We start from the raw sequence: 27,290 nt of genomic DNA, 5'->3' as shown, positions 1-27,290 counted from the left end.
TCGGGTCTTATTTATGACTTCTGTATGTATGCAGGTGATGACACTTTCCGTGGTCACACTTTCACAGACAAAGAAACATCTTTGGGGGTTGGAGGTATGGTAGTGGTGGCTTTATGCCATACTATAAAACAAAAGCCATCAATAGTCTATGCAGACAACTTTTTCATGTCTCCTGAACTGGTGGTTTTATTGCGTGAAGAATATGGCATATTTAGCTTGGGGACAATTAGGACCAACAGACTGAGGGGTTGCCAAGAGTTTTTACCAACTGATAAGGAAATGAAAAAGAAGAAAAGAGGATACAGTACACAGGTTGTGTGCAACAAAAACAAGCTTGCGTGTGTGAAGTGGAACGACAATAAAGTGGTGACACTAATCAGTTCATTTGTGGACTCCTACCCTGTAGAAAAAATAAAGCGCTATACCAAGGAAGACAAAGCTAAAGTTGACGTTGATTGCCCGCAACTTGTAAAACACTATAATAGGCACATGGGTGGGGTCGATCTGGCAGACATGCTAATATCCCTCTACCGAACCCCTTTCAAAAGCCGAAGGTGGTACACGGGAATCTTCGCACAACTGTTGGACATGTGTATAAATAATGGTTGGCTATTATACAGACGAGATGGTAGACCAAACAAATCCTTGAAGGAATTTCGCCACGAATTATTTGAAGCACTGTGTCATGCCAATAAACTGCCCAAATCACGTGACAGTATGGTGATGAAGGATGACAAGAAGATTCAAAAACCAACAGCCTCACGGCCAGGGGACTGTGTTCGCTACGATGCTTTTGGACATTTCCCTGATTCGTCGAATAAACAATCCCGTTGCAGGTTCTGCAAAGATGGAAGAACCAAAGTGTTTTGCATCAAGTGCAATATGCATTTATGCTTTACTACGGGTGACAGTAACAAAAGGAATTGTTTCCGTGAGTTTCATACCAAATGATGCATAGTTATATTATAAGATATTGATAATGTTTCACAAATAAATAAATAAATATATACTTAGTGTTTTTCTTAGTAACATGACAACGTCATACCTGTAGGACGAACAAAAGTCTTAGTAATATACAGTGCAGTTGTCAACGTCATACCCGTAGTACTATAGTTTTCGCGAAAACTGTCAACAGTAATTTTTTTTTCGCATTTTTTTTTGAGTCTGTGTATCATAAATAAACAGGAACATATATAAAAATAACGTAAATCACACAAAAATAATCTTGCCAATTCAAGGGTTAAATCAAATATACTTTTATCACTCGTATAGGTAGAAAAAGCAACAATCTGATAAAATATATATTTTTTTAATTAACAACCAATATTATAATGATTTGTTTTACATGCCAAATCTTTTGTTTTTCTTAATTGTAAATTAAACAATAAAAAATGTATCATAAATAACAGTTTGAAAATAATATTAGGTATGAGGTAATGTTTTTGAAAAAAAAAATTAACGATTTATCGCTCAACCTACTTCTTACTTTGGTTTTTTCTATGCCTTAGTAATTTTATTAAAAATAAACGCGGACACAAAACGGGGACATAGCTAAAAAATATGACAGGCGTCTCAATAGCGTTAGCTTTTACATACTCTTTGATCACATATGTAAATGCCGATCAATTGTTTGATTTTAGGTAGGCGGTAGGACCAACAAATAAATAAAGATGAAAATATTGAATCAGGAAGAGGTGAAAAAAGGTGATGTTGATGAGTAATTTATGTTGGCAATGCAGCTGCGCGAAAACAATAACACGTATGATTTTCCAATAATTTACAACTAAACCGAGTTTCTGATCGTAGACGACAAGCCTACCGATTTTTTTTTTTTGGTTTAAGGTAGGAGAAACAGATAAATAAAGATGAAAATATAGCATAGAATCGATAAAAAATCAAAACCCGGGAATTCCCGGGAAAGCTATTTTTTTTCCCGGTTTCGGGTAGGACAAATTTCCCGGGAATTCCCGGGAACACGGGAACGAAACCCTAACTTGGCTCCTTCAAGTGAATATTTTAATCACAGTTATACGTTTGCCAGGCCCTGTAGCACAGGGCGCTAATAAGTGTGTGACAAAAGTTCTCCGTTGCACTCACTCTTGAAGCTGCGCGATGTGAGTGATGGCGATGCAAAACTTTTGTCACGTCTTAAATGCGCCCCGTACTAGCCCTTCTGACTGTTAAACTGTAACCTCAACTTTGTTTAAAACCTCAATAACCCTTATTTTTGGTTGGCTGTAGTTGGCTAAAAATGTCACCTTGCTCCAAAAGAGGCATTCAACCAACTTATAATTCCACTTTGCAGTAAGTATAAAATTTCAGGATCACCTTATTGCATATTTGTGCCGAGGATATCAAGTAGGTATCATCTTTTTTGGCGGAACATTTTGAACTTACAGGGTTCAAGGCGCTTTCATGTTAAGGTCGTTTAGTTTTTATAATAATCTGCTGTCAATGTTACCTCTTGACTAGTCTTGACTTATGTACAAACAACTTAATTTTAACAGTGATACGGTTAAATAAATAAAATAGTGAATATGTTAATACTGTTAAAACAGCAAATTGACAATATTAGTTTATTTAATAAATATAAACTTGTCGTTTCTACAAAAAACGTTACGTCACGATTAAGGCTAACGATTCAGTATTTATTAAATTCGTAAATATTTAAACGTGATGACCGGAATATTTTATAACTTCGTGAAATAACTCACAAAGATGACGCACGACTAAAAGACAGCTCAAAGTCCAAAGTTTTATACACTCACGGCCAATGAAAAAGTTTCACTCACAAAATAGCGACACCAGGGCAGTTCTCCTTTTTAACCTACATAACTTAGTCTCCATCAGTTGTGAAGAAAAAATCATGAGTTTTTCAAATATTTATTTATTTATTTATATTTCAGCGTGCATTGTACTAAAAACACAACGGCTGTGCACGTTTACAAAAATATAAATTTATATTTTTGTATTTAAAATTACGTTACAGAGTGGTAAATCCGCGTGACAGAGGTGTATTTCATACGAATCTTGGCTGTCTCCCGCCACTTCATCCTGCGCATATTCGATAATGTTACAAAAAATATATATGACGACATAAAATATAAAAAATTATTTAAACTTCAGAAGATATTACCTATTTAGTAAAACAAAATATATATTTTTAAATGATTTCAGAAATATTTAAAAAAAATGTTGAAAATTTGTCCCTTACTACCTAATGTTTTAGTAGTTACATTCTGTCACGTAGGTTGCCATTTAAAATATTTGTTTGAGCCACTCGTCCTTATTGCCATCGATCAGAGTTTAGGTCTCCTTTTCCCCTTGGTAAGATTTCCCCTTTGAGATCCAGACACCGCGTATCGGCCACCCGCAAAGTGTGACACGAGGTGCGTGTGTTTATTCGGCGACAGCTTCGTCACGTAGGTAATTGTTAAAATAAAATACAATTAAATTATTATTTTGTTATTTACTCATTGGTAATAACAATTACTTTGCAATCAACATGTGAATATTACACTTTATGTTACTGTTTAAATGCTAATCGACTTTGCAACACATTTTACCCCTCTGTCACACGACAAATCTGTCACATTTTTACGAAACACTCCAACCTGAGGAAATTCATCAAAGAAAAATTGAAGAGAAACTACACGTTTTGGTTAAAGTAAGAAGCGAAAGGAACGTCCAATACACTTGCGCTGCATTAATAAAAAGTTTCGTTTGTGAAAAAGGTAATTTCGTGCTATTGTTCTCAAGAACAGACGATGAATGTGGTAGACTGTTTAATATGGTGGAGAATGATTTATCGGATGTTTGATGATAACATTAAAGTCCTTCCAGCTTTTAAGGCAATTAAAAAAGGAAAGAGTATTTTTTTCAAGTTCTAAGAGCCACTGCTGTATTTTCGAAATATGGCTGGTTAAAACTTTAACAAATTACGTAATTTTCCATTAAGTTACTTAAATTTTAGGTTGCCGAAAATATTATTTGTGCAGATAAACACTATTTTATGTAGTTGGAACAAATTTGTCCTTTAAGTTCCTGAAATACGGATATTTCACTCTCCAGAGGTTCTCAAGTGTGATTTCATTAGTTATACTAACAATAAAGATATATCCAGTAATTTTTTTTGACTAAATTGAAACCATAATGATTTATAAGTAAATTACTAAATTATTATTTTTAAATAAAACTGTTTTATTCCAAAACGCTGCCGCATATTTAATAGAATTACAACTATGTCACATCGTTTACCACTCTGTAACGATTGGTGTCTCCTGGTAGTCAACTTATTTTTGGTCGTTTATATGTTCTGTTATAAATAGTGCAACCTTGGAAAAATCATATTAAATTTAGTCATTGATGTTAACGTCTATGCTGTTAATTTTTGACTGTAATTAGTAGCGAAAAAATATTTATAGCAAAAACAAGCTTTATTTTAGCTGAAATTGTGACAGAGTGGTAATAACTACTTAATAAATATTTTGTTATTACTAAAAATCCATTCCTTCATATGTTTTCTAAAATGGTATTTTGTTTATTAACGTATCAAAAAAGTTTCATTTTAATCGACGAAGACTATTTCGATAAAAAAAAATAAAAGATTCTGTGACGAAGGTGTAATTTTCTTTGCCTTATCCACGTATTATGTTCTGAAAATCTTGAAAAAATACTTAAACTTCGCGGCCAACCACCTTTTTCGATAGAATAGAAATGTAGCTATCATAAAAATTATTAGAGTTCACCAAAAAGCTAAAGTAATTTTTTTGAAATTCGGGATAATTTTTTATCCATTATGTAGGTTAAAAAGAAGAACTGCCCACCAAACAACCGCAATTTTTCAATTTTTTTCCAACATTTAATTTAATATTTGAACAAAATATTACAGTTTTTAGTTGGTAATATCCGGATGCTGTGTTAAATGTACTTCAATATTGCAGAAGGCGTTGATAAGCTGCCCTTTTCCGTTTAGGAGTAATTTGGTATTTTTTTCAGTGGAACCTTTTCATTGTCCGTGAGTGTATTTTTGCATTTAATGACAGGTGTTTGTTGGTCACGTTACTTTTTACTGCAATGTTTGTTTCAACGTAACTCGTACTTACGGCTTACCCTTGTACAAATGCTACAGCCTTCTTAATAGCGTTTTAAAAGCAAAATAAAATAAACCTAATCAAAGATCTCGTGGATCTTGTTTAAACTTAGCAGTGCGAGTTTATTTTTACATAAACCAGTATATTGTCTGTAGGACACTGACGGCAGGTCGAAAATAAAGAATACGTTAAATTATAATTCCACTAGCTGTTCCCGCAAGCCTCGCTTCGCCTTAAAAAGTTTTCCCGTGGGAATTCCGTCATAATGTTCTTTCTCGGATGGATTCCAAATTTTATTCAAATCCGTTTAGTAGTTTTGGCGTGAAAGAGTAACAGACAGACAGACACAGTAACTGTTACTTTCGCATTTATAATATTAGTTAGGATGTCTTAAAATGTAACTCACCTTTAAAAGGTTTTATCAATAAATAGCCAAGTGCTAATTAGCTTCTACGTAGCTAGGTATTTAGTTAATAAGTTCGTTAACTGAATTGACATATAATTGATTATTCCATTAAATACCCATTAGGAGTTCCGTTGAACTTAGTATTGCTCAACTTATAAAGGATCAAAAGAGTACCTAAAACCCCTTCAAAATGTAATGTGACTTGACAACTTAAAATGAAAATACTTAGAAACGTGATTCACGAAGTTAACTGAAACGAGATGATTGATTGTGTAACTTTTGTATTTGATGTTGTCATTATTTTTAACCCTCGGAACAAATGACTGGTATAGGTTTACAGATGCGCTGGTTGATGATTCGTAACGGGCTCACTTCTAAGATGCGGGTGAAGGAAACCTTCGAACGAAAATCTAAATAAACTAAAGATGTAAGTACCCTCGCATTTTAAATGGAATAGATATATTCTGTCATTTGTTTATTAATTTAAAATATATACTCGAGGTAGTAGGTACCACTAATAAGTACCTACATGTACTGAATGCAAACTGCGAAGCGGTCCAGTAGTCTAAGGGTGAACTGGTAACAGGTTTCTTTCGGACGGACATTGGCTTTGAATCGCGACGTTAGTATAGGTAATTTTTTTACACAGGTAGGTAATACGAGTAATTACTTATACCTATGTAAATTATATACTATAATGTATATTAATATGCGGCGGCGATATAATTGGCATATCAAGCTGAAATAGTATAAAAAATGTGTTGTTTAGGAAATGTATAGATTTACTAGGAAATGTGTCTAATATATAATGTACATTATCACATTTCCAAGTGTTTTGGGGAATCACGCTTCTTAGAATTCCCAGGTATTATATGCAATGACAGAATTCATAGATTTCCTGCAACATACGCAGGTAAAGCTCTTACGGGTACACAGGTCTGTTGATGACGCCCGCATGCAGCAGTGCAACACAACACGTTATAGCAAACATTCAGTATTCAGGTGATACTACAGTACGATGAGGGCACTGTAGTGCGATCACTAGTGTTGTCGATTTAAGTCGAATCGGATTTGATAGGAAAATCACTTAAAAAAAATTGTATGTGTTTTATTTTAGTTTCTAACGTTAACGACAAGGGCGCTGATCAAGATGTCATACAAATTGCCAAATTGCTATGGAATTACGTTAGCGACTTGAGTTGACAGCACTCGTGATAGGCATATGTGCCCGTCGTACAGGGTCTCCCTAGTGCAGGAACCAGAAGTTAACTATTATCCTTTAATACTAAATTATAATGAATACTGCACCAAACTGTTTTGTAATCTTTAATTTCATGTTGTAAAACGCGATTCCTATAAGTACTAACTTTTCACCACTATAAGCCATTATTCAGTTTGAAGGTTTAATTCAGTTATGGAAAATAGCTTTTTTTTATCAATGGGTATTTTAATGACTAACGCTTTTAAATATAAATAGATACTTCTATATATTAATTTGTATTTGGTTAGTTAAACTTGATCCGTTTTATGTTAATTAAGAATAACCTTAACATAGTCTGAATCGGAGCTTTCAACTAACCGTCAGGGAATCCCAGTTGTACAGTCATGAGCATGACTAACTATTTGTATAACATTGGACTTACGTGGTTATGAAAATAAGGTGCACTATTGATAAACTTGTTAGTCATTGATTTGGCCTCTCATGAGACCAGTTTTGTAGTTTAATAGGCTTTCTTGGCCACTTCAATATTAAGTTTACATTTTTGCTAAAAATATATTTAGATTTGTGGGTTTTTGATTAATTTAATCTACATCTCCATCACATTTACGTCTATGTGAGTGTACATAATAGGGAATATGCATGTATTTTTTATATTCTTATTCGCTAGTTTTGCATCGCTTTATAATAGTAAAAAAAATTCAACGGTAAAAAAGTAATTTATCGTATTTTAAAGAAAGTTTAAAATTTATAACCGACACGTCCACTATAAAAGTGTGACGTCATCGTCGACGTTTCACGGCTCAGAATAATGAGTCTTGCCAGTCGCGCCGACGCTCAGTTTGATTATATTGTTAGCAACCTCGTACAAAATATAGTCTGAAGTTATTATTCCGAGCGGCAACTAGTCTGTGAATCCTCTATTTCAATATAAATTGTCTATGGTCATTGGTCATATTTTCCTTCTTGCCGCCATTGCACTTTGTCAACAACACTACTTGTGCAACTTGGATAAATAATCTTCACGGATTAAATTAACAGCTTAGTGGTTCTTTCCTTTGATTATTGTGCATTGTATCATGGTTGATTGTTTTCTTTATTATTTCTTTGTATAATTTCGATTCTACAGTACATTTGGTTTATAACTTAGATTCTAAATATTTCAATTGTAATAGAAACTCAAGTGCTTATTCTGACGATTGTGTTTTTCTTCTCCTGCCGCTTCTGGTTTCTAAAATCAGAAGTGGGATTCGCTTACAGCCCACTATGTTTAATTTCCACCAAGAAACAATCAGCCATGGTAGAAATCTAAATATTCGAAATGTGTCGGACGACTCAACAAGTAAACATAACCTCAAAAAGTGTTTACGTTTTCGAGAGCAAACGCGCCATAAATCCACGGGATTTCGTTCTGGTGGAAACCTTTTACCCACATTAAATATTCGGTCTCGTGTAACAAGACAAATTCACGCGTATTCATTTGTTCATATCTACTTACGGTCTCAATGCTGGTGCCGGTTATCTGATCACGAGCTATGGAAACAGTGTTGTAGTCGCGGAAGTTCTGTTGTATACAGTGTTGCATGACCCATACGATCATCTCACGTTAAAGTGCCATCGAATCAAGTAAAGTTAAATTTCAGACTGCATCTATTGTTTTGTAAGGAGCTTGAGCTGAAGCAAGCAGATTGTTTAGCCAAGCAACGGCAGTGTAGACACACAAAATCAAAGGAAAGTTAACCTAAGTCCGTACGGGACTCGCAGATAGTTCCAATGATGTCAAGTAGATTATAATTTGGCTGTAACACTCTCAGAGTTTGATTTCTTGAAGTTAAACCCAAACTAAAGTTTTTCTAGTGGCAATATTAGGTATCATCCAGAGTTTCAGTGTGTTCACAAATTTTAGTGTTACATACGTTTTTCATTGAGATAAGAGATGAGCGTGGCAAAATTCATTTATTTAATTAGCTAAAAATAACATCAAAATAGTGAGTGGAGTTGTTAAGTTCCAAAGTCATTCGTTAATAACTTATTCAAAACGTTAATAACTTTGACCGTTATAAAAAGTTTTTATTTAGTTATTTTGAACTTAGTTATTTTGTTTTCCAAAACATTATTAATGTTACGTAATCAATTTCAAAAACTTGTTTATCAGTAATTCTGATAGTGATCTCCAATTAATCTGAGAACAGTCTATAATTTGCTTACAATACGGGATGTATCTAGTGTGGGGGACACCAATAATATTTAAATGTTTTTTAATTCTCCACCAAAATGCTACATTACTATCATGTAATAGTAATGTTTTTATCTGGTGTTAATAAATGCTTTTTCATTTTTTATTTAAAAATAAATAAATAAAATTTCCAATATAGCCTATGGACAAGTATAAAGTTGTCATACATCATAACCGGTATAGTGATAATCGAATTGAAGGAAGTTCTAGATACAAGTTTATGATAGCATTCAAATTATTAAGCTTCTATGAAGAATTGTATAAAGTGATGAGGTTTATTCAGTGAACAATATAAGCTTCTACTACTGAAAACCAAAAATAATAACTGTTAGATAACATTTAGCTGAAAATTACACACAAACTTTTAAAGTTAAAATCATTCCTGAGAAGAAAAGTCGTTCCATTATAGCACTAAGTAAAATTGCGATTATGTAAAGCTTCATGTGCATAAGCTATCCCAGAACTTAGAGTATCAGGAGAGGACTAAACGTGAAATAACTTTGGGTACTTAGGTACTCATTTTATGAGAACTTCGACACATATAAATCAGTCGTTCAGCGAATTTTATGGGAATAACAACTGCAAAGTAATGCCTATATCTTGGTAAAAATACACATTTCCAAGATCTTAAAACTTAGCTTCTATCTAGTAAACGTTTACACACAAAGTCAAAGTCAAATATTTTTATTAATCGTAAAAATATAAATTTTCTGATGAACGACAATTTTTACAAACTACTCTCCGTTCGGATAAGGGGGGCTCTTTCTGTCTAAGGAGAAGAATGGAGGCAAGAAACTCCTGATCCATCTTTTCAAAAAAGACTTAAAACTAGGTGGTATACAATACTTATAGGCTTGATAATAATTATTATAATGGTATGAGCAGAGCTTACTACTTATCACACTTCAACTTCAACACAAAATATCATCTTGTAAACAACGTTATGATGATTATTGTCAGCGTTCAATAATAATTTAATAAGAGGAAGTCATATTAACTTCGTTAATTAACGACAACGAGTAACGATAAGTCGCCTATGGTGCTTCACTATCTAGGTGAAACAATGTGGAATGGAACATCAAATACTTATGTAAAACTTTTCGAACAAAATGTAAACAAACAACAAAAGGTTATGTGCTCCAAAATGATTTTAAAGCTATTGATGGTTCTACTTGAGCAATGTTCTACAAAGTGTAATCGTGCAGGAATCAACAACTGGAATCATAGCGGTAATCTTTATTTTCATATGAATTAATCTGGCCTTCTTTTTCATAGCTTGTTGGTGACAATGAATCTGGTCTGGGTTTGTCACCGTGGCGGTGAAGGCACTGGAGAGTCAAGTTGGTGTCAGTTGCTTACTGTCCACCTGTGACACAGCTTGATGTGTGTTCGAAACTAAACTTCAAAGACGGTAAACCAATTTACAAGCCTGGTGTAAAATCTCCAGGAATCATGCAAGTGAGTTCTTTATTATTTATCTACATCAGCAAGATTCTTCTGTGAATCGATACATATGGTGAATCTCATAAGATTTTCTAGTTATACATAATTTACTACAAATTGGTGTTCACTCACAGAGCACAGGAAAGTTGAATTTCAAGATTAGACAACTGTAAAAAGACCTAAGATCCTGCCAAGTAACTTAAAAGCTGTAACTCCTCATCATCATCAGGTTCTGGGATTCCCAATTGTATTTTAGCCACAGGGCTCGAAGAGTAGACCTCAACTTTATCTGATCATGTGCCACACCTTTGACTTCATACATATCAGTTTATGCCGAGGCTGCTGCATACTGCACTATAGTGTGACCATGTGTGGTTATGGTTACTGTTTACTGTCCCTTTCGCTAAACATAATATATCAGCACATTTAGCACAAAAAGGCATCAGTTTTATATAAGATATAAAAAATTATTTTGTGCACAAACCTACATTTGAAGCTAAAAAGAAAGTGTCTACACTACTAAAAACCTTTACATACGATGAAGCAGAGCTTTTATTAAGTAATACGTACTTATTCAGTTTACGTACTCACACTCATTCTTACTCACACACAAACACACACACACACACACACACACACACACACACACACACTCACACACACACACACACTCACACACCCACACACACACACACACAACACAACACATACACAGCATGTTAGTTATTAGGTTTTACTATGAATAAAGATTTTTGATATTTTGATATTAGTAAGTGAACATTTTGGATGAATGGGCTGCAGGTCTGCAATATATGGCTATGCCACTCCTTAACCTGGATTTCCAAGTCAAATCTCCTCTTGTTGTTAACTGGTACTCAGGACCAAACTACTCATACCCTCACAATGATGCTGCTGTGGTCCAGCTATTATGTAAAATTTCCAATGAAAATTAATATTTTCGTTATTTGACTGAAAGACTAAGATGTTCTTTAGACATTAACACTTACATCCATAAATGTTGTTATGGGAGAGTTCAATAAATATGGCCTATTTCGAACCTGAATTAAAGTTATTTATTGTTTCAGAGATTACTCTGAATGACAAGAGATGGCTGGCCATTTTGGTCAGTCTGGCCGAGCTGGATGGCAACCAGATGGTGCCGATGCAGTGCCGCTGAGCAATGTGCCCTGTATGCGCGCTGCAGTCTGGTGGGCGCGCAGGCAACCGCCTGACGCGGGTGCACTGCTGGTGTGCAGTTTGCGCTGTATGCGCGCTGCTGTATGCGCTGTATGCGCGCTGCTGTTTGCGCTGTATGCGCGCTGCTGTCTGCGCTGTATGCGCACTGCTGTTTGCGCTGTATGCGCGCTGCGGTCTGGTGGTCGCGCAGGCAACCGCCTGACGCGGGTGCACAGCAAGCATGCTGTCTGCGCTTGATGCGCGCTACAGTTGGCCATAGACGGCTGACGTGGAAGATGCATCGACGGGTGTTGCAACGACGGGCATTTACAAGTTTTCTTCAGACCGCTCTCGACGGGATCTCACGCAGAAATGCGTTGAGTGGCTTTGCCTTTCGTTCATAATATGAATGACTGCGCTTGGGCGGGGCTGCCTGCTATGCGGGTGGTTACTGCGTTGGGCAAACTGCGGGGTGTCCGACTTTTTCTACATTTCAAGATGATGAATGACATGGATCCATGTGTGAGATGACTAATGTTGGTCGAAGCCTGATAGTTAGCTGGCTGTGGTTCATGAAATTTTATGTTGAGGTTTCATGAATCAATAATCATTTTTGTTATTTTGAATGTTCGATAGTAAAGACAGAGGGCCCTGAAAGATTGATGAACAAGAGATTAGGCAAAGCTGTGACCACTAGGGTCGTAACTAACAGTGGGCTCTTTTGCAGACCTCTATCTATATGGCAGACATTGGGCTAAGCAGCCTGCCGCTGCCGCGACAAGTCTCCCTCTCCTCCGGGAGCCTCCAGGGCATGCCGCCAAGCTGCCAAGGCGTCGCGACGGCGTCACCGCTGAACAACCAAGCTAAAGACAGGCAAGACCCTCCACCGGGCCGCTTGTCTCTCAGTATGAGGAAGAAGCTTACATTGAAGATGTGCCCGAGGACGGTGCACAGTCAGGAGAGGCCGTGTTAGCAACCTCGTACAAAATATAGTCTGAAGTTATTATTCCGAGCGGCAACTAGTCTGTGAATCCTCTATTTCAATATAAATTGTCTATGGTCATTGGTCATATTTTCCTTCTTGCCGCCATTGCACTTTGTCAACAACACTACTTGTGCAACTTGGATAAATAATCTTCACGGATTAAATTAACAGCTTAGTGGTTCTTTCCTTTGATTATTGTGCATTGTATCATGGTTGATTGTTTTCTTTATTATTTCTTTGTATAATTTCGATTCTACAGTACATTTGGTTTATAACTTAGATTCTAAATATTTCAATTGTAATAGAAACTCAAGTGCTTATTCTGACGATTGTGTTTTTCTTCTCCTGCCGCTTCTGGTTTCTAAAAATATATTATTATGAGATTGACATATCGTCACATCCGCTCTAAGAAAATCCGTCACGTTTCAAAGATTTAATGTTACCGAAGTTTTTTGTACTTTTCAACAATTATTTACCCTCTCAAAAATGAATTATAATCAAAAATATTGATGGAGGCATCATCATCATCATCATGTCCTCCACACCGTATCCGGCGACGGCGACTCCTGTATGTTCAATCAAATGGAGGCATAATTCTGAAATAACAAAATTTATTAAAAATAATATTTGACCTTTATTTGAATCACTTGCATATTCCCTATTATACTATGAAACTGAAAAATATTGAAGTACCTAAGTACTTTTAAAAAGGAAAATATTATTAAATTTTGACCCAATTATTAAAATATTAGGATCAAATTATATAATATATTTTTTTACTCATTTGGTGTCGACACGTTGTATGTGGAACATTTTCATTGAGTGAGTGTAAATATGCCATCATTTTGCTTAAAGTTATATTGTATAATACGAAAGGTTCTAATACAAGTATTAAAGTTGATTGACTATACGTTTATAAATAACTTGGTATCGTTAGAGTGGGCATCAAAATCTTAACAGACTGTATTATTGTGGTTTGTGGTTGAAAATAGATGTGGATGAGGACTGCGACAAAAAAATACATATCCGCGGAAAATAACTGGACATAAATAAAAAGTTTTTATTGCATGATTGGATACCATAAGAACAAATTAATTTATATTCTAACTAATATTATAAATGCGAAAGTAACTGTGTCTGTCTGTCTGTTACTCTTTCACGCCAAAACTACTGAACGGATTTAAATGAAATTTGGTATGCATATGGTCTAGACCCTGAGAAAGAACATAGGCTACTTTTTATCCCGGAATTCCCACGGGAAAACTTTTTAAGGCGAGGCGAAGCTCGCGGGAACAGCTAGTTCTAAATACACTTAAACTTAATATGAATAATCACAAGGATGATAACTTCACAAACAAAACATACACTTCTGATGCACGATCTTGCGAATAAAAATAGATTGCTTACAGAAAAACTACAGGTCATAAACCTTGACTCTTTTGTAATGGAGATTGAGTATGTAAAAAGTTATGTTTCCATCCATATTGAGAAGTTAAAGAAAACTTGTTAATATGTTTTTTATAGCATTAGCAGTAGATATATAAATAAACGTCATAAACATGATAAGTTCACAAGAAATGATATTCTTTTAATTTTTATGATGATGAATAAAATCCAACTTGAATACAAAGTCAGTAAATTTATATAGGTGATTAAATCTGTATACTTAGGTACTTTAAAAAAGTATATAGAAATTTAAACTTTTTTTAGACGATTTTATAATCCTATAAACTGATCCGAGAGCCTAAAATAAGTGGTAATAGATGCAGTAATGCAAATAAACCATTTAAAAGGAGTTTTATTTGTAACATTAACTATAATAACATTTTTTTAAATATAAAATACACAGTAGACCTTTGCTTCTATCTTCACGCCATGGCATTATAATGCTTAGTTACATTCTAATTATTGTGGAACTGAGAAGAGGTGTACGTCCACTGTATTACAATGACAGCCTTGGTAGGTAGTAGGTAATTTAAAAAGCAAACATCTAATTAAAGAGGAAAAAAATGCACGTGTACATGATACGACAAATCCGGAAAAATGTGGAGTTACTATGTAGTTCTACAAAATTTTGCAATTAATGTGATATTGAAAGACTGGCTTATGATTTAATTGGCTTTTATTTCCAAGTTAAAATTAAAATAAATTTATAAATAAAAATACCTACGTCTTTCGTCTTTAACGTCATATCTCAATCCCCACTCCCTCACTCTTCAATTCATTCGTTCTCATACTTCACTCCTTACGTTCCAAACCCCACATTAAGTCCATCTGATCATCTTTTGTTCTACGATTTTTGGGTTACGCGAAAAAAAAGTTGCTTCTCCATATAAACTTCGATGGTCAAGTGACTTTTGCTATTTTTCACGAAGTTCCGAAGAAAAAAAGGTTTGCTTTAAAAGAAAATCTCTGTTATTTTCCATGTAAGCAAATTGTAGATATACATATACAATTATGGAAGAGAGGTCACGATCGTGATTAGACGCTATAAAAATGCCATGCTCGGCTTTTTATAAATGCAAATCTAGATACAGCTAGATCTAGGTACTGTGTAGTTCAGTTAATACTTTTATAACATTTTCTTATCAGGCTCATATGAATTTTATCTGTACAATAAGCAAGCAAATAAATATTTTTCGCGAATTTTGCGACATTCTGAATAGCCTGCGATTCCGATTGTATTGAATGAATTGAAATCGACTATGGCTGCCGAAATATTGACAGCTGAAAATTGCATTTTCCGTAACTTTGACGCGGCCATGATTGGTGGCAGTTCGGATACCAGCGTAGTTTCAATATACGGTCTATAGAGGTATCTCGAGATATATTGAATTTAAAATAACTAGGTATATACTATATACGAACTTACGTTACGTATTGTACAGAAATATAATTATTTTGAAACGTATTAAATTTTTGGTTACAAATTCTCTCTTGAATCGAATCCATGTAATCATGATGATACATAATATATGTACCTAACTGCTACTCAACAACATATCAGCCAATCATAGCACTGCATTACATACTTAAGTTCTGTTTGACATGGCGTTCTCAGGTGTGATGTGACACTGATAGTTCGACACCGATGAGTTTCTGTGTTGAGTTTATGTAGGTAGAACTCAGTGGGACTAATGAGTTCTAAACGACACGCCCAGCCGAGCGTGCGGCCACACACGCCAACATTTTGAAACCCCATTAAGTAATGCATCTTATGCGCTATTGCTTCATACGCTTTGCTTTAGGAGGTAATTGTTTGCTTGAATCATCGAAAATTTTGTTGCAAAAGTAATTATGTAGGTAAGTGTAATCTTTTAATAGACGGTGCGGAGCGTTGTTATGCAAATTCTTCGGGTTTTAAGGTGAAGGCTGCGTTTGCTACAGAGTATATAGCATTAACCAGAAGCTGTGGTTGATTGATAGTTTTGAATAGTATTTTTCTCACTTGATAACGGTGTTTGGCCCTCGACCTTATGTATCATATTTTGGAAAAAAAAACATAAGTGTTTAAAAATAATATTATTATTTACCTAGGTAACTCGTTATTATCGGATACATATACTGAATGCAAACTTAAGTATTTTACAGTAATTTCTAAGATAATGACTAACTTGATGAAACTGCTCAATAAAAATCTAAAGAATGTCATTAACACACAAACTATAGAAATTCTTTGATGATTGTTCTTTTATTGACAAACAACTGATTGTTGTACGTTGACTCAAATTGTATTATTGCTATTACAACACTGAACACTTGGGTAAATACAACTCAATCATTGATCAGACATGGTTACAGGGCATCTCTATCGACGTAGATAAACTCCGCACGTACCGTACCACCAATTAATGGCCAGTTCGCACCTAAATATATTTCCTAGATGTATGTCGTAAATTAAAATGACAAAACAACCAAAATACAATACGAAACCCATTACGCTTTTTAGCGGGCACTTGACAAAATTACTAATAGCACTCCTTTGAATCAGTCAAAAACATAGAATAATTCGGACTCGTGTCGTGTATGAGTCAAAAATATTAAATAACTTTTTAAACCTTTACCTTTATTCATATTGCATTGATTTAATCCGAAATTTAACTGAAGATTTAATCATTTAAAAAGTTAAAAAATCTCTCTAACATGGAACGACAATGGCAGATGGAACTTTTTCACTGGCACGAGTATATTACATTAAATTTCACCCACTAAATAATAGCAAGTACATAAAAGATTCCTAAAAAATGATACCACGTGATCTACTGGCTAAAACGAATAACCTTATCCATGAAATGTTTCTCGAAAATGACAGAAAATCGTCTTAAATACGTTAATTTCCTAGGTTTTTTTTTGCAGAAAGTTGTTTAGTTTTTCAAGCAAACTATTTGGTTTTATTTTTTGTGAGCTTGTGATTCACACTGTAAATTTTGTTATTGCATATTGCGACTGCCTACCTTCAGTAATTAGCACCTACAAGTTATAATATGATCGGGTGCTGTGCTTGCCTTCTAGTTTTATGTTAACCTTGCAAGCCTGAACGTTGAACCTCAAAGGTTATTGGAAAATTTTGGAGGCTTATATTGATGTAGGACTGGATTCACTTTCGAAGGTTTTCCAATGATACTCGGGATAAAATAGTTGCATAATTAACTTCATATTGAAAACGGTCTTAGTTGGAAATGCAGATCTTATGAATGGATTTTTTATTGACATCTGGGTGAAATCGCTCCTTTTTTTGTTTAATTAACAAAGTACTTTATTACAACCTTTCCCATGTTTACCGATTAAACATACCTTACGTAGGCAATTAATAGCAAACCTGTCAATACAGCCTGAAGCCTAGAACGATATAAGGAAGTGAAGGAAAAAACGATGACTTTGAACTTTACGTACGTGTCCAACGATAATTCATGCGGAGCTGTGTAAACAAAATACTTGATTTACTCACAATAATTGGTGCACCTACTTATATACAATGTTTGAGTCGAGTAACTTTAAATTAAATTTTAATCATCTGTATGTACATGAAGGCATCTTTAGGTAACATAATAATCTTGTTCTTACAATAAACAAATATATGTATTTAAAAAATGTTTATATAATGTTTGTATTATAATGTTATAGCAAAGAAGTAACAGAAAACACCATTTTTGGACAGGAAATCATAAACCATACACTACAAATAATAAATTCACAGTTTATAAACAATATCATTCGACAAAAATAACTTGTATTGATTTCATGGATAGGTGCTAAAATGTTATATTATAGCAAAATCCAAGACCAAGACGGAAGAAAAAAAAACGCATGGAATATTTCCAAAGTCAAAATGAAATAAAGTAAAAAATCCTGACGCGCTCGGCTATACCGGTTTTAATGATGTTTAGTTGGTGTTCTTAAAAAAACGTATATTTTTATAAACTAACTTGTTTTCATTTGTAACGGGTTGTTTAAAATATTATATGAATTTAATCATGTAAAAAATGCCATCATCATCATCATCACCAGCCCATATCCACTGAGATACAAACATTTGGTCCTGTGTCCAAATCATCCAACCACTAACGGATACTGGTCCTCAGTCAAATAGTGTTATCTCTGTTGGACGCCCTCAAGCCTGCTGGATGACAACCATAGAAAGGTACCCGGTATATTTAAAGTAGTGGACTGAGCAAGGAGTTTTGTTGCGCTCTTTGGGAGACTAGAGATATATATTGTCTTGAAGAAGAGGATTATACGGTGTAATGAAGATGATAATGAATATATCAGTTATGGCACCGGTATTTTATCAAACCACACTTATCAATAATTATATCCTTACGACAGTTAGTGGACTCAAAAATGTTAATCAAAATCAATCGTCTAAAACAAGAATAACCTGTACAGCGCGATAACATCTAAAAAACGCCAAAACTGGTTATCTTTTATACATGTCTACGAATTACTAATAAAGGCTGTTAGCCATTGGCGAAATCAAAACTGTAGATCGCAAACAACCACAAAATATGTCTCGCAAACCTTCTAGTTACAATATCATAAGCAGAATAGCCGTATCGTCAACCTTCATCATCATCATCATCATCACGACCCATCACGTCGCCCACTGCTGCTCGTCAACCTTAGAAGGTAGTAACTAGACGTGGAAGGCCGAGGACCGTAGTCAAGTTTTGAGACACTTCTTCAGAGATAACTATGTTCAGCAGTAGAGGTTTACAAGCTGATCATGATAATAAACTCGTTTCCAATAAAAACAAAAACAATTTCGGCGAACATTATACGCTGTATAGCTTCTTCTTCTTCTTCTTAAGCCCTTGAACTCCTAGTGGAGCATAGGGCCGAACTACAGATTTCCCCTTCTGACGATCAGATGCAGCAGCCACAACTTCTGGCCAGCTCATGTTGATCGACTTGATCTCCTGAGCTAATGTCCTTATCCAAGATATTCTTGGGCGCCCTATCCTTCTTTTTCCTTGCGGGGCAAAAACTAGGGCCTGCTTTGTGAGGCGAGAATCCTCCTGCCGCAACGAATGACCTATCCAGCGCCATTTTCGATCGAGTATCTGCATAGGTCTCTGATTTGTAAAGTCTCTGTATAGCTTCACTAACGCTAAACTACATTAACTACATTATTACTCATTTTTCTTGACGTTCACAAGTTACGCAAAACTATAGTAACGAACGATGCAGTCGCATGTTCGGAGTCATTATGTTTGCATGAAATGAGAAGTTAATCCTTGAAACTTACACTCTATCTCTCCCTTTCCTTCTTGTGAAAACCGGTAATGTACATCCTTCTCTTTCAGGATATACTGTCAGATTGCAACAACCTGTAGCTTATTTTCAATGCCAACGAAAAAATATTTTTTTTTGTTTCTTAATTCATCCTATTTAAGTATTATTAATAAATGCTGCATTGTTTTAATGTATTTTAATTTATACGACCATCACATTTCCCTATTCGAATCCAATAATATTAAGTAGAGTTGGTTTAGGTTTTTTTGGATTACCTAAAAAGGACGTACATACCGAAGTAGTCATTTCGTAAGCGGTCTATGTTCAAGGATAGTGGATGCAGACTCATTAACAATTTTTTTTATTGAGTTTATAATAACTTCATTAAGTAGATGTAACCAAATTAATTTAGAAATATGTTGTTGGTAAGCAGATACTTACATCAAATCATTATAACACGATATTCTCTTATCAAATGCATTGATAAAAAATCTGCAGCGGATCATAATTAATAACAATGAAGTAACAAAACAAAGGCTTTTGTTATTAAACAATTGACTTACAAATTAATTTCGATCACGCTGTTTTAAAAAACACCTTCATCTTTATGTCAACAAACAAGAAAATTATAGTTAATATCAAACACAATAATTATAATAAACTTACGCAGTAGTCCTCTATGTACGTCCAGAAAAAAAAACCTTTCACAGTTAAAAGTTAAAAATCACAGAATCACAGCACAATATTACAAAAAAAAAACATTAAAAATTTAAATTTCTATTAAATTCTAAATTTGAATTTAGCGCGTCCATTTAAGACGCGTCGCAGGTTAGCACTGAACTTGTGTGTAAACCTGCGCGCGCGCTTGGCTGATCTTGCTGACCATGAAAATTATGCATCAAATGAACTCCAACCTTATCAAGTCATCCACTAGGTTCAATTTCATACGAACCACGAGGCTCGGAATATCAGAAAATTATTGATCAAGTTCGCATTTTACGTCACTTGTGACGTAAATCCCTGAGCATTTTTATTTATGTATTTATTCGATTTTCCATTTCATATCCGTTATTGTTATTTCCAATTAACGTAAGTATGCGTTATAGAATAGGTACATAAATGAATGGATGAGTGTGCGGAAAATATACTTAGTTCATGTTTCTATGATTCAAGTTCTGTTTATAATCAAAAAAACTAAAATTAGAAGCCATATAATTATTACTAAAAAGTGTTATAATAAAATCTTTTTAATAAATAATTATTACCATTGACCTTACAAAAAATTACGAAAAACAGACTCGCAGTCGGATTATGGTGACCTATCACAGTTACACAGAAAACGATAACAATAATTGAGTTATAAATTATAATGTACTAAGTATGCTAACACCTAAAATAATTATTATACATACTTATTACATAAAAGTCCCTTTTTAACACATTAACTACCTAAGTACCTACGTATTACGATATAATTATGTAAGTTCATTACATTTGCTGATCATCGCATTTACCTAGTTGTCTAATGATCACCATTGTCTAAAATTATAGCAAAATCCCCAGAATTTTAGACAAACTTAAAATTTGTGACGCCTTCTTTCAAACGAACTTTAAAAAGTAGCCATCACATACCTACATAATTATGTAGGTATTTCAAGTAACTGTTGGGTTTTTTTAAAAGGCATTCTCTTTAATTCGTCCATGAGAGTGACGTCACGAGATACGTTCGAAATAACTCAAACCGTCTCGTCTCCCTGCGCTTTACAACATACTCATAGGAAAACTAACTAAAGCATAATATAAGCCACTAGATATATCATCATCAGCATCGAAATGTATGTACTTACCTATCATTAGACGGTCGAATTGTGTAGTGGTTAGTGACCCTGACTGCTATGCCGAATGTCCCGGGTTCGATTCCCGGCTGGGGCAGATATTTGTTTCCAGACAGATATTTATGTATCTATCTATGTATTTGTGTAGATATATCAGCTGTCCGATACCCATATTACAGGCTCTGCCTAGTTTGGGTTCGGATGGTCGTATGTGAGATGTCCCTACATATTTGAGAGCAAACAAATTTGGTAACTTATACAGGTTTTAGCGAATTTTTAATGCTATTTATATTATTATAGGCTTTTTTTATATCGCACTCACTTTTACATAGCAGTGGACGTTACAACGACATTGAACGTGTTAAGAGATTAGCCAAATGTATAGAAAATCGTGACAATACAATGCTGCCAGGATACAACGATCTAATCCTGTAAGATACCCAAACCTTTGTAACACCCTTTGAAGATCCCACAGGGCTGGTTGTTATGCGATTCTATGCTCTGTGAATGCTCCTATAATATAGCCTTTCGGTCCTTTATTCGGATACATTCAAGTTATACAAGATAGTAGATAACCTTCTTGCGGTTGGTAACCATTACATTAAGTACTTTTGTGTTCCGGGTCCATTTTTAAACATAGGCTATATTTTTATAAGATAAAGATAAAGATAAAGAAACATTTATTCGACACATAGACAGCAACAACAACAAAAAGAAAAATACAGACTTAAAGAAAAGAAATACATATACAAGATAACAAGGCCAAAAAAAAATTTATAATAATAAAAAAATTACATGAGGCAAAAACAAAAATACAGGCAAAATATAAAACAATAACACAACGGGTTGCTGTCCGGAGTGTCGAAACGGCACCAGCTCAGCATGAGCTGTGGACAGTAAGGCCACAGCGCTGATTTTCAGCTGGCCCTTTTAAGTGACCTCAGTCACGTACACGAGTACCTACTTAACTATGTACAAACAAAAAATAAAAAAATAATAATATATAAGTATAGGTATATGGGACGTGTGTGTTGTGTGATTACTGTTATGAGTGTGTATGGTAAGTAAATAAATAATGCAGCTTACATTAAAAATATATAGGTATGTGTGTGTAAATTCTGTAAAAAATAAATAGTACTTGTTAAAAAATAATAATAATATATATACTAATTCCATTAATAATACATAAATATTACAAAAGGTATCAGTAACATAAATACTAAATACAGAGCAGAATAAATAAATACTAAATACAGAGCAAAATAAATATGTAATAGTGCGATGCGAAAAAGTAGTGGGTAGCCCATAATGAAACGGCGAACGCACCCACAACCTGCAGCCTAAAATAAATTTCAGTAACCGGGCGCGATCCGTTCAGTGTACCCGCGTCATCCCGCAAGCCATTCATAGATAACGGGACGAGGCGGCGCCCGCGCACCCACGCCCGGATACGAAATGAAGCACCCCGCGAACACCTAGTTCGTACAGTGCGTGCAGTGATCACAATAACAACCACTATCAGCAGCAAAAGTGATGCATAATGTTCGTATTGTTACTAAGTCAGCATTACGATAAAAAAAAGGTAAGTGTTTTTTCTTATTATTATATTTCTACTGCGATAAAAAACATACATAGATATTATAAAGTATATTAACTAGGTACCTACGTGTGGACGACTATGGGTGGGACAATAGATATGTAATACCGTTATTACAGGTTATCAAATTTATAATAATTAAGTGAATAAACTATAACTATACATTATATTTTGTTTCAGGGACAAATTAAGCAGCATGGCTGCACGCACCAGAGTTTAAGATGTTGAGGTGATGGATTATAATGTACTACAGCGTGCAGCCCGAACCATGCAGCCAACCACGGGACACGGAGCCAATACTGCGCGTGAATACATTCGAAGTAGGTATAACTTCTTAAAGTCCTTTTCTTTGATCATCAAGTAGGATCATTTTGTAATGAAATTTAAAAGTCGATATTGATTTCAGGTCACGGAGGGGTGGTCTCAAGGTGTTCCATATGAAGCTGGCTGCATAACGGAACGAGTTGCGAAACAGTGCGGTTTTGTGCTTCGGAGTGACCATAAGATAAGTGGACGCCCTAGTATTTATTGTATGATGGTTACGAGACCATTCAAGTTTATTGTAAAGGTACTGGGGTGATTTGAACTTTATAACGCCAAACAGGAGCGCGGCAAGGTGCAGCCGCTGTCTGGCGGCTACCTTCAGTAGCCCGCAGGAGTTGAGATAAGGGGTAACATGGGCGCGGGGAGGGATATCCATACAGAATCTAATACAGGCGTTTTGTACCCTTTGCAGTAGCTTTTCCGTTTTCCGTAAAAGACATGGGCCATATACAGTGTCCGCATAATTTAGTTTAGACAGAACAAGCGACTCACATAACTGTATTCGCAGGTCAACATTAATGTATCGTCTAATTTTATAAAGAGTCTTGAGTCTGAAGAAGCAGTTTTTGACCATTTCAATTGCGTGTTTTTCAAACCGTAAATAATTGTCGAATGTTAGGCCTAGGTTACGAGCTTCGGTTACCTGCTCAATATCTACTCCTGCTAGTTTTATGGTAGGGTTATTTGTATTAGTAATTTGAACTTGTTTCCTTGTGCCAATAATAATAAACTTCGACTTATCGGGGTTTAGCTTTAAAATATGCTTATTAGACCAGGTCGCAATACGATCTAAGTCCTGGTTTATAAGATCACAAGTATTGTTAACGTCAGATGGGGATCCTGATAGATATAATTGTAAGTCATCAGCATAGACATGGTATTTGCAATTTACAATCTCATTGGTGATATCGCTAGCGTAAAGGATAAATAACAATGGTCCTAGGGTGGATCCTTGCGGGACTCCTCTAGATACTGGATACTCAGCAGAAGCAACTGTATTGCCATCACATTTTCTCAGCTTAACTATTTGTGAGCGTTGATCTAGATAGCTGTAAAACCATTTGACCGTACTAGCATCAAAACCATAAAATGTCAACTTTGCGATCAGTAGCGGAACATTAATAGTGTCAAATGCGCGGGAAAAATCCAACAAAGTGAGAATGGTAGACATACCCTTATCCGCTGAAGCCAGTATATTATCTACGACGTCAATCAGGGCAGTAGAGGTGCTGCGGCCTCGACGAAAGCCGGACTGTACATCAGGCAGAATACCATTCACCTCCAGGTAGTGTGACATTTGGTTATACACAGCTTTTTCCAGAATCTTTGACATACATGACAGCAAACTTATCGGACGTAGGTCCTTGTATTGACTCGGAGTAGGTATTTTAGGTATAGGACTAACCAGAGCAATTTTCCACGGGTCCGGAAATGTAGAAGTTTTAATAGAGTAATTAATTATAAAAGTGATAATATCTAAGGTTCGCGGTAACGTCAGCATAATCATAGCCAATGATATGCCATCGCACCCCAGTGCATTCGATTTAAGTTTGTTGATAATTTTGCCAACCATTAGCTCGTCGATAGGTGAAATATTAAATGTGTATGTGCCATGTCTGTTAGATTCATAATAAATTATATCTGATAAATTTATCTTATTGTTACCGGGAATGTCAAGGAAGTGTTTGTTAATCATATCGGGGTCATTAAAGCTATCAGGTAGGTAGTCAGTTTTATGTTTACGGAGTACAGTGTTCTTAAGATTCTGCCATAATTTCGCCGAGTTTTTAATATTGTTATTAATGTTGGACTGAAAATATGCTCGCTTTTCATTGTGTAAAGCTGCATTTACTAAATGTTTCAGGTCCTTATAATAATTGTTGTCTGAAGCGGAGTTAGTGATACGGAACCGTTTATGGGCTGCGTCTCTCAAACTCATCATGTACTTCACGTTATCAGTGATCCACGGGTAGTCGGCGCCCTTCACACGGACAGTGCGCTCGGGAGCATGTAGATCAAACAATTTTATCATGTAATCAGTAAATGTGGCTACCATTTGATTGACATCATCAAAACTTTTAATATGTTCCCAATTAATTAAGTTAAGGTCAAGGTTAAATTGTTCTAAAATAATATTTTTTAATGGCCGGTATGTAATCCATCGGGGCAACGGTTTAGGTTTTTTAACATTCAGTCCTACTGTTATGAATGCATGATGTCCTAGGGTAGGTATGTAGTCGACATTTATACATTTAATATCCAAGTCTGAGCAAACGACATCTATTAAAGTTTCGCTACTGCTAGTGAAGTGCGTAGGTTCGGTTACGTACTGTTTTAAATCAACCGTTTGTACAAAATCATCAAAATGACGCCTTTTGTAGTCAGTACTATTAGGTAAAAGATTAATGTTGAAGTCACCAAGCACAATCATCTGGTCGTAATTAGTGAAAGATGTTATACTGTCCGTTAATGCATCAAAGAAAATACTACAGTCTTGCCACGGCGGTCTATAGGCTGTTCCGATAAGCAGTTTTATTGTGTTAACGGTACAGCTTAACCACATTTGCTCGACGCCGGCCGCGGCGGGATGTGTGCGAAATCTTACCTTTAGACCCGTTTTCACATACATACCTACGCCTCCACCTCGCGTGCGCTTACCTGGGGGTCTCGGCGTGTGGCGCAATCTGTAGCCGGGTATGACGGGCGCGCGGTCTATCTCCCCCTCCCTGAGCCAGGTTTCGTTGATAGCCATTATGTCGACATCATAGCGTAGTACAGTGGCTATGAGTTCATCATGCCCTGTGCCCAATGATCCCGCGTTAAAGAGTCCAACTAATAATGACTTGTTTTTACCAGTCATTTTGTACTTATGAAGGTGTAGGTAATTTGTATAAATATTATGATGTATATAGGGTATAAGGTGTTATATAATTTGTATAATATACAAATTTGTAGACAACATTATAGGATATGTATGTATGTATGATGTATGCGTGGGGACAGTTTTGAAATGGCGTAAGTTTGCATTCGAGCTTGGGCATGGTAATGGGGGAAATAGAAAGTGATAGGTATAGATTATAAGTATTGTAAATATTATACTGCTATGATTAAATGCCACTAAGTTATTAGTGAGCTGGGGCACAGTTTGATCTCCGGGTAGCAACACAGTTAAAGCAATAACTAGAGAATAATAACAAGTACAAGATAAATGATAGACATCAACAAAGCTATATATGCACGTAGTACATGTAACACAGAAAAAAGACATAAATAGGCATAAAAATATCATCATCCAGTATAATAAGGTTGTATGGGTGTGGTTTTTTACACCATTAAGATCAACCGGCAGTTTAAGAAGCGACTCCGAATACCCGGCTAATGTCATCAGCTGACCGTATCCAGTGTCGAGGTGTGTCCTGTCCCTGGCGGGCGTATATGCGTCCCTTCTTGGTCCAGAGAAACCTCCAGGACAGACGTCGCCCGACCTCCCGCGTTTGGTAGTATAGTTGGCGGTTGTACTTGGTGAGCCTCTCGTTGACGTAGAAGGGGCGCGGCGCTGAGGACTGGCTGAGGTCGGCCGAGGTGGCCCCGCGGCGCACGCGGGCCGCGGCCGTGAGCTCGTCCTTGACGGCGCGCCGCGTGAAGCGCACCACCAGCGGCCGCGGCCGGCCCGCCGCCCCCGCGCCCGCGTCCCCCCCCTCGCCCGGCGCCCGGCGCCTTGCTCCCACACGCTCCGCGCTGACTATGTCGCTCTCTCGGAGCGTGACACCCAGCTTGGTCGCCACCGCCATGATCATATGGGTGGCATTCTCCCCGTTCTCCTCCGGGAGGTTACTGACCTCCACGTCGTTGCCCAGAAGCTCCTGGTCCTTTTCGTTGAGCTCTAACCTTAGCTCAGCGATGACGGACTCTAGTCGGGAGCATTATACATGGGCTACCCTGAAAATAATGTCATAAGTGCTACTGAATCACAACCAAGATCTTCATAATCATCAGACCATAAATATTCGTTCACTACTGGGCTTTAGCCTCACCAAGGCCGAGGATCGCTACAAAACTACATAACATGTCGTCGGTTTAAGGTCGTTCGTCCAGGAGACTGGGGGGTGTCCCACGCTAGCATGGTTTTTTTATGATCTCAACTAACAAATCTCTCTTTGTCTACCCCAATTGCCTTCGGTTTTTCAGCAGACTAGGCCCACTGCCTCTTCAGTTTGCACATTTTAAGAGTTATTCCTGATAAT

The 27,290-nt window shown here is 36.0% G+C and overlaps 2 protein-coding genes across 2 annotated transcripts in view; both read right to left on the bottom strand.

Annotated features, from left to right (window-relative positions):
* Positions 1-20,130, bottom strand: part of LOC105381740 (ABC transporter G family member 20) — a 71,731-nt gene extending 51,601 nt beyond the window's left edge. The window contains exon 1 of the mRNA XM_038111570.2: positions 19,957-20,130. The gene's annotated coding sequence lies outside the window, so the exon portion shown is untranslated. The remainder of the gene's footprint in view (positions 1-19,956) is intronic.
* LOC125490638 lies at positions 18,831-25,798 on the bottom strand. The gene is made up of 2 exons (XM_048630482.1): positions 25,705-25,798; positions 18,831-19,165 (listed from the first exon to the last, which is right to left on the bottom strand). The coding sequence occupies exons 1-2, from the start codon at positions 25,796-25,798 to the stop codon at positions 18,831-18,833; spliced, it is 429 nt and encodes a 142-aa protein (XP_048486439.1).
* Between the last annotated feature and the right edge of the window lie 1,492 nt (positions 25,799-27,290).

The sequence above is a fragment of the Plutella xylostella genome, chromosome 26, assembly GCF_932276165.1.
Source record: "Plutella xylostella chromosome 26, ilPluXylo3.1, whole genome shotgun sequence".
In the NCBI taxonomy this organism is placed as follows: domain Eukaryota; kingdom Metazoa; phylum Arthropoda; class Insecta; order Lepidoptera; family Plutellidae; genus Plutella; species Plutella xylostella.
Note: the sequence above shows the minus strand (reverse complement) of the source record. Positions and strands in the feature narration are given on the sequence as shown.

Excerpts from the sequence above, each read along its gene's own strand:
- LOC125490638 (XM_048630482.1), bottom strand. The coding sequence starts at position 25,798 with ATGGCTATCAACGAAACCTGGCTCAGGGAGGGGGAGATAGACCGCGCG. Across the intron at positions 19,166-25,704 it reads CCACACGCCGAGACCCCCAG|CGTTAGTGAAGCTATACAGA; the intron begins GTAAGCGCACGC and ends AATGTAGTTTAG.